At 42.8% G+C, this 10,701-nt stretch overlaps 1 protein-coding gene across 1 annotated transcript; it reads left to right on the top strand.

Moving 5' to 3' along the window:
• The first annotated feature begins 9,153 nt into the window (after positions 1–9,153).
• On the top strand, positions 9,154–10,701 carry LOC128718051 (protein maelstrom homolog). The gene is made up of 3 exons (XM_053811728.1): positions 9,154–9,192; positions 9,266–9,464; positions 9,539–10,701. The coding sequence occupies exons 1-3, from the start codon at positions 9,154–9,156 to the stop codon at positions 10,699–10,701; spliced, it is 1,401 nt and encodes a 466-aa protein (XP_053667703.1).

The following is a 10,701-nucleotide window of genomic DNA, read 5'->3' as shown; positions in this document are numbered from 1 at the left end:
GATGATTCTGTCGATTAAACTTGATCACACTTTCGCTATTCTGCACCGATGTAACTGATTCTTTGTTTTTGTCCCAATTGTGTGATGCTCTCTTCTCGAATGCTCCTTTCTTGTGTTGTTTACCACGATGGTTCATTGGGTTTTCGAACGATGGTGCCGAGCGTAGATCTTCATTACACCAATCCAGCTCTTAGCATCCTACTCACCTTCAAATGCTGATGGATTATAGTTTTTAGTAGCGAAATCAGCGAATCGTTTACAGGAAAGTGCGCTGTGCGCATTAAAAACCACGTTTCAGTACCACGTGAAACAGATGCACCGATTTGACGTTGCGAAGCAATACGGTTGGGTAGCATTTGTTTATATTTGTACGAAAAGGGAACGTACGATTCAATAGAGCCCAAGCTAAACAAAACCAAGGTGTATTTTATATGTAAGGTGTTATTGTTCATATAAAACGAAACTCCGATTATCCGTGCATTACGGGACCCGGATTAGTGGATTGTACTGAAAACGCATTGTTTACGAATACCGTTATGGGTTTGTTTTGAAAACGTTCCAGTCCGAATGTGATTTTCACCCATATCATTTTAGGGTTTCCAATCGGAGTTGGAACCTATTTTTATTTAACCTTCCTGCCTTCCAAATTTTTGTCAGACAGACTATATTCAGAACAGATTCTTCATGTTATCTACACAAAATATAAAAACATGTTTAAAACTACTAAATCCTTCTGTGCCAATGAAAGGTACACCAACATGCTCCTGTCTATGCCCCTCACCACCAATCACCTCCTGTTATGATTTCACGAAAGGAAAGAAAACGAACATGGTATGTCACCATACACCGAACATACACGCTTTTTCCTCAGCTATGCTATCCGAACATTTTCACCAAGGTTGCATACACACACAACACTTGACGCACTGAGTACATAAAACAAAACTCGACGCGGTTGTGTCCGTTGCAACATCGATTCGATTTAACCGTTTAACAAAAATTTACGAATACAAGATTCGACACTGATTCTCTTTTTTTTATAAATTAGTATAGGTTGCAATACGGCCGTCCTTATTGAATAAAAAAAAATTAGTATAGGTTGTTAGGAAAACATTGTTTATTGATTGATCTGCGCGATTGAATGCTAGTAGTCGTAAGTTTCAGCAATACAAAAATCCTTATTCCTTATCTTTATATAATTTAGCGAATCTATGAGGATTCTAGCATCGCCCGTGGAAGAAGTGTAACTATTTATCATTCTTCCATTTCCATTATCATTCTATCATTTCTATGGTTTATCAAAGTATGGATTATCTGAATCTCCATACAATAAATAACGGTCATACGGGGTCAAATCTTTCATTTCCTTTTTGAATGTATCTAAACTATTACCCCTATTCAACGATTCCTTGCCTTTTCTTGTTTCGGCACTGTTTTTCTTTTCGTTACTCAATACTTCCTTTTAAGGCTTGATTTCCCAAGTAGTTCCAGTAAGCCATTCGCCCTGAGGACACTTTCACCATCGCTACAGTCCGATCCGTCATATGTCTCAACTTCCCCCGGTGGCATTTCAGTATAATCCGTTGCATACGATACGAACGACAGTTGACTAATAGATACGTTATCATCACTATCCTCATCGCTGTCTTTTGAATGAATCTCATTTGTTGCCGGTTGTGCCTTTATCACCGCTAAAGGCATATGCTTACCCGAAACCATATCGATGCCTAGATGCATACAGCACGCTTTGGAAATGGTGTACGACCAGCGAATGCATTGGGACAACGCACAGTGTACCAAAAATTCGTTCGATTCGTGATAATCGCAGCTGATGCCCGACGTGTAGCTAAAGCAATCCATATCCAGCATATGATACGCCTGGTGTGCGGTTGATGGAATCTCCTCATCTGCATTGTAAGCATCAACGGCAAGTTGCAGCCGATGGAACAGCTCCGAGAGGGAGCATACGTACAGCATTCCCTCTACAGTGCGATTCCCCATTATGGCTTTAAGCATATTTTCTACTATTGACACCTCATTCGTTTCCGTGAACAGGAGTAAAGGAACTTTCTTTTCCATTTCCAAGAAGCTAATTAACTTCGTAGCTATTGCACCATAATCTGTCAACCCCAATGCGTTTGGTGGAATCGGCAGTTCGTGGCTTTTTTTCGCATGACTCATCGCCTGATAGGCTAAACCAATCGGAAGTTTTCCAGGATTTATATGCATGTGAAGTTGCTCCTGAACACCGCCTTGTAGACTGTATTTGATCACACCCAGCTCGGCCGGAAGGTAATCATTGTCAATCGTACGGCAAAAGTATGCCATCGAAATAATGTAAAACTCTTCATTCTTGAGATCTGCAAATAGATTGTACACATTACTTAAGGTTCAGGAACATTCGGTAACTTGTTTTGGCCGTCTTACCGTCTTTGATCTTAGCACAGCGTTCGTCAATCAAACTGTTTTTCAGTTTTGTAAGCTGTTCACTTGCGCGTACGTTTTGAAGGTGCTGTTGAACTGCGTTGTTTCCCTTTTTTATTTTCAATTGCTTTAATTTCCTTTCCAAATGCGTCATCGGTTTTTTGTCCATTTTTGCTGATGTTAAAACGTAGCTAATGTTCTGAGAGCGCAGCACAATTGGGATGTTAGCTACAAGTAGCCAGCTACATTTGACGTCTACAGCTTTCCATTGTATCCATTGTTTGTATCCCAGATAGGCAGGATACGAGCCAGCGACGCAGCTGACAGCTCAGCGACCGCAAAGGTTATACTAGTCGGGTTAACGAGTTGATGCCTGTACGGTGAGAACATAATTCGCGGATTTGAATTTCCGCCGTTGAAACCGGAGTTTTGAAACCAACGTTGTTATGATTTTCCAATTGTTATGATTTAACAGGAGCATCACTGCGAGTATTATTGAATGTATGTTATTTGTTAAACACAGTATACACACAAACGCTACCGATGCATTTCAAGGCCACACTATCCACTCCTTATAAATATAGGAATATAAAATCCTAACCTCAAAGAAGAAGAAGAAGGCCACACTACAGTTTACCAACCAATTCTTGCATGTTTTATATGGGAAATTATTCCGTGGAAGTAATTTCGTAAATAATACACTTGGTTAGCGCAGAGTGACTGTTGTTTCAATGTTCAAAGATTTGAAAGCCGACCCAAACTGAGCTGAGCCGAGCCGTGCCGAAGTTCAAAATTAACAACCAAAGTTAAACGCGGCGGCCGCGGTCCGTTTGGAGGCAACCTACGTTTTCGGGCCTTCTGCGGTCGCTGCCGCTGTGGCTGTCAATCGTCGGTCAAGCGACATGTCGGTGTGTTTATGTCGATCTGGCTTGTCAAAATCAAAGCAATCGTGTTTTTGTAATTTTGTATGTTGGGAATGTAAGGACAACAAATACACACAGAAGTCCATTCTCGTGTAAATCGTACGATTGTGAGGGAGAGTTCGCGTAAAACACACCCTGAAACTGCTACAACGCTGTGATAAAGATCATTTGTAAGCCAGTAACTACTAATATCTAACGAAAACACCGGATTAAAAATGCCGAAACGGAATGGGTTCATTTGCTTCGCAAATGAGTACGAAAGAACCGAAAGGGCACGTGGACGCAGATTTCGTTGTTTTAAAGAAGTTATACCTATTGCTGGCAGAATATGGCTGGTAAAATAAACCACCGAATGCATTTTCATAACGGTTGCAGCTTCTCATAATTTACTTTGTTTTTCTTTTCTTTGAAGCGTATGGACCCTAAACAACGCGAACCTTACATTAGAATGGCTAAAGATCGACAAAATAAAGCACCAGAATCGAAGGCGCGGAAGTCTAACTCATCGCACAGTAAAGTGAAGGTAGAACCGATTGATGAACGAATCTTAAAATCGGAGCATATCAAAACATCAATAAGAAATCGGCTAGAGCATGCAGAGTTGGAAGAAGGTAGAATAATTGAAATGTGTTACCAGTGGCTGACAGAAAGCTTCCCCAGGGCAAGGTATCTAATGTGTCTTTCTCTTTGTAGGACTGGATAAAGAAGAGTTTTATGCCATCTCGATGGTATACTTTTGCCGCACATTTGATGGTGGTTACGTTCCGGCCGAGCTTGGCGTAGCAAAGTTCAGTATCGAAGATGGTGTAAAGGATAAGCTGCACATGCATATCAATCCTGTCAGTATTCCGATCGGTATGTTATACGAGGCACAGCAGCATTCTGATAATTCCCATGGGTTGCCGGTTCCACCACACGCGTTGGGTGAAACAAATGTTGATGAAATAGCGCATAAGTTGCTTACCTTCCTGGATGTGAAAGAGGAAATTCCACTGCTGTTCACCGATGCGAACAACATACCGGCGGTGGAAGGAATGCTCAACGACATTATGGGGCATCATATCAATGGGAAGACGTTGTACGTTGGCTCCATGGCTGAGTTGTTGTTTCAGCTAAAACAAGGCGCGCAATATCACATGATGAGTTTGAAGGTCTTTCCCTCAGTTGAAAAGGCGCAGGAGATCTTAGATAACACTTCTTTTAAGAGCACGCCGAACATCAGCTGTGAATATCACGAAACTAATGGTTTCACGGAGGGCTGTGCATTAACCAAATGCTTGGATTGGTCGTACACAACAACGCTGTTTTGCTGCCCGGAAATGAGTGTCGAACCAATAGAAGGCAAGCATTACCCGTACAATTTGGGTCAGAAGCCGATTGAAACGTGGCAGGAAGAGATGGCAATGATAGATAGTGCAATCTATTCTTATACAGCAGAAAGGGTTGGTACGAAGCGACAACAAGAAACTTCAACCGAACATGTCGATCAGACAAGACCGCAAAATTATCAGGAAAACACACGCTTCAGAATACTGCCCGAGTCCGAAATGTCGGACTCAAGTGTACATGGGGCAGGTCGGGGTCGTCGTACGTTTTTGTATGACGAATCGCCATCTCGTATCGGCATGGGACAACGAGCCGCTGGTGAAACTTCCAACAAACGTGTCGATCAGCCAACACCGCAAACACGCGCTTTTCAGGAAAACACGCGCTCCAGAATTCCGCCCGAGACCGAAATGTCGGTCTCAAGTGTACATGGGGCAGGTCGGGGTCGTCGTACGTTTTTGTATGACGAATCGCCATCTCGTATCGGCATGGCACAACGAGCCGCTGGTGAAACTTCCAACAAACGTGTCGATCAGCCAACACCGCAAACACGCGCTTTTCAGGAAAACACGCGCTCCAGAATTCCGCCCGAGACCGAAATGTCGGTCTCAAGTGTACATGGGGCAGGTCGGGGTCGTCGTACGTTTTTGTATGACGAATCGCCATCTCGTATCGGCATGGCACAACGAGCCGCTGGTGAAACTTCCAACAAACGTGTCGATCAGCCAACACCGCAAACACGCGCTTTTCAGGAAAACACGCGCTCCAGAATTCCGCCCGAGACCGAAATGTCGGTCTCAAGTGTACATGGGGCAGGTCGGGGTCGTAGTACGTTTTTGTATGACGAATCGCCATCTCGTATCGGCATGGCACAACGAGCCGCTGGTGAAACTTCCAACAAACGTGTCGATCAGCCAACACCGCAAACACGCGCTTTTCAGGAAAACACGCGCTCCAGAATTCCGCCCGAGACCGAAATGTCGGTTTCAAGTGTACATGGGGCAGGTCGGGGTCGTCGTACGTTTTTGTATGACGAATCGCCATCTCGTATCGGCATGGCACAACGAGCCGCTGGTGAAACTTCCAACAAACGTGTCGATCAGCCAACACCTCAAAATTATCAGGAACACGCGCGTTTCAGAATTCCACCCGAGTCCGGAATCTCGGACTCAAGTGTACGAGGGGCAGGTCGGGGTCGTCGTACGTTTTTGTATGACGAATCTCGTATCGGCATGGGACGCGGACACCGTTCTCATTATCCATATGATCGTTAAATTGGAGACGGAGACGGAAAAGCCTTACCTTGTTTGCTTCCGTTTTAGTAATGTAATTACGTTTCGCGCCTTACATAACTTAGTTTAGTGCGTACTGTTCGTGATAATTATTGAATCCTACTTACAGCACAGTAGATCTGCAGTATAATTGTTCGTTCTCTATAATAAAGAGTAATAAATAAAAACAAATAATAAAGAGCAATGACAAATATGTTTGCTGCTGTTACTATATGCGTTTAATTCTAACCGGTAGTATACACCTACTGATGACAATGCCCAAATCGACGTAACTGGTTCTTTCTCTAATCGCAATGGGACTCTTTTTGTTATAACAGCCTTGATCGGACTGTACATTATTAGTTCAATGGGTTTCCTTTATTTTAGATGGTGGGAGCAGAGAATCTTTACAGAGATCTTACTCCTGGATAGAACCTTCTCGCGTATCAAGTCCACATGGACCGATATCTCTTAAGGCGGAAAATACCCTACGCCTACGATCCCATGAGCTGTCTTCCGTTCAATGATTGCGGGAACCTACATTTGTTGTATGGACTTTGATGGAGGAGGCTTAAGTGGAGAAGGTTTATGAAGTTGATTTAGGCTGTTTGTCTGAAAAATTGTAGCTGGTCCTTTTTATCTGGTCGTTTAAGTTCGATGACGATAAACGGTATATCTATTGGCTTCGGGTTGTTCGTGACTCGGAGTGGGTGATCCTACCGGCATCATCGCACCCGGTTCCGAGTCGTTCCTTTAAATGTTATCCATAGATCGGTCAATATAAAACATCTTTAGCGGTATAATAAAAACGAGGATAATTGTACTGAAAATGCGTAAAAACAACTTGTAAGCCCGAGTTAAGTTTACCAGATGACGTTCGTAACGCACTGGACGAAATATTCGTCCAAATTATCAAAATAAGCATAACAATCTTGATAGATTACATCATTTAGACGATGCGATGAGGACGACGAATTTAGAACGCTGGTCTGCGTCTCAATGCTTTGGGTATTTGTCTCACATGCCGAATGGGTGGGTTGTGTTGCACTTCAGGTTTCGCTTCGATTTCGCTTTTGGTGCATGAATTCTGTTTGCCCAACTCATTGTTAACATCCTGACTGCCGATTTCACTTTCGATTAATGGTTCAACATCAGTAGGTGGATTATTAAACTGTTCTCCGACTGGTGCAGTGTTGCTATACGTGACCGGTTCTTCTGAGGTGTCGTCTTTTCTTAAAGAAAACTCTACTAAGCCACGCATCCCGGATGGAAGCAAAAGCGTCGTCGGAGTTGTGCCTGATGGCATCATACCCATTTGCTCTTCGGTGGGAATATGTTGACCGATTGTCATAGGAATATTGGCCACCGGGCAAAAAATATCCGATATTGTATACGCCCAGCGCACACATCGGGACAGAGCACAGTGTACTGGCAGGTTACGCGATTCGTGATATTCGCAGCTGATGCGTTGTGCCCTGCTAAAAACATCATCATCGAGCATCTCTTGTACCTTTGCCGCTGTCAGTACAGTCTCATTTTTATATTTTAATGCTTGTTGTAGCTTACAGAACAGTTCCGGCAGGGAGCAAACGTACACTGTTTTACCCTCGGGATAATTTATCAGAATTTCACTAAGCATATCTTCTACTCTTGGCACACTGTCCGCATCCGTAAACAGCACCCGAAACTTATCTTGCGCTTCAGTAAACTTCAGTATCATCTCCGCTATTTCATCGTATTCCTCTATTCCCAGCGCATCCGGTGGTATCGGCAATGTATGTGTTCTTTTCGAATGTAATATAGCCTCGTGTTCATCGCAGAGATTAATTGCACCGGGATTTATAAGCGTGTGCAGTTGGTCCTTTACACTGCACTTCAAGTTATAACGTACGATACCAAGCTCGGCCGGCAGGTAGGTTTGTTGATAGGTACGGCAAAAGTATCCCATTGAAATAAAGTACAAGTCTAAATTATCGAGATCTGCAAGTAGATCAACACTTCACGTTAGCCTGGTTATCCTTTAATTTCCCATTACTTCTATTTGCACTTACCATTTCGGGCGACGGCACGCTGCAAATGATCCTCGAAGAGCGTTTGAGCAAGTATGGCTTTATTCGCTTTCGTACACATCATTTCCTCGATGTCGGAAATATTTCTAACCAAAGTACCGTGTCGATTGAGATAATCTATGTCATCATTATACTGCTTTTCCATCAGCACGTACGGTTGTCGTTGTACATGGTTCATTGCCTAACGATCAAAGAAGAATTTGTCCACATAAGTCTTCAGAAGCTACTGCACAATGTGTACAATGTCCTGTTTTTCCTTACTTCCCAAATAGGTAACGCCATCGATGCAACCTCCTTGAGATTGCGAAATAAGCGGCATCTGGCTCTGGCCTCCATAACCTTTTTTCGTTGAACCACAAAGTACAAAAATGCGTCCCGTTTCATCATTTTTTAGCTGTTTGGAACTACACACCGTTGTAGATATTTCTCCAACACACCGATATAACTACAATCAGTACCCGAGATACGCTATTATGGCGGACCGCTATAACTCGGGAAAAATCCGCGTATCTCGAATTTCCGCGTGAGTCGAATAGTAAAACCGAAAGTAAAATCGTTTATACTTCAAAGTTTGATAGTTGACTTTCTTCTCTGTGCTTAATTTATTCAGCAAGCCAGGCTACTTTTTGATAGAATACATGAAGATAACCTGAAAACAAATGTTTTATATGACAAACGAAGCTATTTTAGACCAATTTTACACCATTTTGCTTAGATTTTGTGCTATAAACTAACTCAGCTATCAAATTTCCAAAAACCGTGTAGCTACGAATCCGCGTATAAGAGGAACCGCGTATCTCGGGGACTGCCTGTACATACAAAACTTCTCAAAATGTCAAATTTATTAAATTATTAAAAATTAAGTTGGGTGAATGTCCACAAAAGATAAAAAAACAAAGCGCTACATCGAACCCTGCAAATTTGTATTGCACTCATTTCACTTGTCAAACACGGTGCTTTCGTCTTTGTAGCCAACGGTATAGTAGTGTCAATTTTCAGGAAGTGTTTACCGATTGTGAAGTGTGTGTCGTGTCGTCTCCAAAGCAAAATTCGCTTAAAATGCCGAAGAAAAATGCATTCTATTACTTCATGATCGAATTTGAAAAGCTAGAAAATGAAAAAGGGTTGAGATTCCCTAATATGGGCGCAGTTGCACATCATGCGGGTCAAAAATGGGAGGTAAGCCAAACCAGCTATACAATTCCATTTACGCAGAAGCTTTTTAAGATATGATTATTCATGTTTGTTGTAGAAAATGGACGGTGTACAGCGAGAGCCGTACGTTCAGCAGGCTCAGGCAGCGAACAATGGAACAAACTCAGTTGGCAAGCTAAACAGTTTGGGAATTCCAATTGCTTTGCTCGACGAAAAAATACGCGAAAAGGAAAGAATGGCCTTACAGATAAAGCAGCTCATCGCCGAACGAGTGAAGATAGCTGAGGCCGTAAAAGGTAGATCAATTAACACAAATGTATATTTTATCAAAGGCTTCCGTGCTAACCTTTAACTATCTTCTCATTGCTAGCTCTTGAAAAGGAAGAGTTTTACATCATTTCAATGATGTATTTTGGATGTACTCTAAAAGGCGCGTACCTCCCGGCTGAGCTGGGCATGGTGAAATATAGTCTGCAGGACGGTGTAATGGACAGGAAGCATCTTTACATCAATATATATCCAGATATCCCACTCGGAGCAGCATACTCGGTTCATTCTCATACTAAGAAAACACACAAATTACCCATGCCACCAGACGCATGGGGAATAAGCTGCAAGGATGAAATATCAAATATCATACTAAGCTTTATAGCAGCGAAAGAGAACAATATTCTGTTATTCACCGATGAGCTTACTTTACCAACAGTAGAAAGCATGCTCCGGGAGATATTAAAGGGCCACATCAAGGACGATCAGATGTACGTGTGTCCGCTGTCAGAGCTGTTTTTTAATCTGAAACAAGCTTCGGAGCGGCACATTATGCCTAAATCAACCTTCCCATCTGCCCTAATGGCACAGTATATACTGCAGATGGATTGCTTCGTCGCCACAGAAGGCATCAGCTGTGAATTTCACGACAGTGAATATAATGTACAACACTGTGCCTTGTCGCAGGCCACTCGCTGGGCATACACACTTTCTAAGCATTGCTGCCTTGATATGGGCATTGATTGTATCCCGGGTAAGCATATCCCAAGCATAACGAAGGTTAAGGTGCAGCCTGATAAGTCAGGTACTGATGCTACGTCAGCAACACTACCTAAGCCATTTGAAACATCATTGAAACAGGCAGAAGAACCATCCTCATCGACGGCTAAGTCACCAACTATTGCATTCACAAGCGTCGCTCCTGAAAGGACGGTGAGCTTGGAAAAGTATAATCGCTCGTTTGATGAAATTAAGGCAGCAACCCGGGAACAGGTTGAACAAATGTGCAATCGGACAGAAACCCCATCTAGTTCTACAACGGGTCAGCCGATTCCACCGATATCCTATAACAACCGTATGATAAACCCATCGAGCGATCCGAAAATAGTGGTGAAGCAGAAGAAGCTGGAAGATATATGTACCGATGCCAAGTCAGAATTCGTCAAGTGCGTTACAACATTGATCAATAACGTACAAGAACTTGTTCTAGCTGATAATGCACCGTCGGACCAGCCGCAGAAAGATGACGTTAGTTCAAATGCTTGA

Source organism: Anopheles marshallii, chromosome X, assembly GCF_943734725.1.
Source record: "Anopheles marshallii chromosome X, idAnoMarsDA_429_01, whole genome shotgun sequence".
Classification (NCBI taxonomy): domain Eukaryota; kingdom Metazoa; phylum Arthropoda; class Insecta; order Diptera; family Culicidae; genus Anopheles; species Anopheles marshallii.
The sequence above is the reverse complement of the archived record's forward strand: the minus strand, read 5'-3'. Positions and strand labels throughout refer to the sequence as shown.

Excerpts from the sequence above, each read along its gene's own strand:
- LOC128718051 (XM_053811728.1), top strand. The coding sequence starts at position 9,154 with ATGGGCGCAGTTGCACATCATGCGGGTCAAAAATGGGAG. Across the intron at positions 9,193-9,265 it reads ATGCGGGTCAAAAATGGGAG|AAAATGGACGGTGTACAGCG; the intron begins GTAAGCCAAACC and ends TGTTTGTTGTAG. Across the intron at positions 9,465-9,538 it reads GATAGCTGAGGCCGTAAAAG|CTCTTGAAAAGGAAGAGTTT; the intron begins GTAGATCAATTA and ends TCTCATTGCTAG.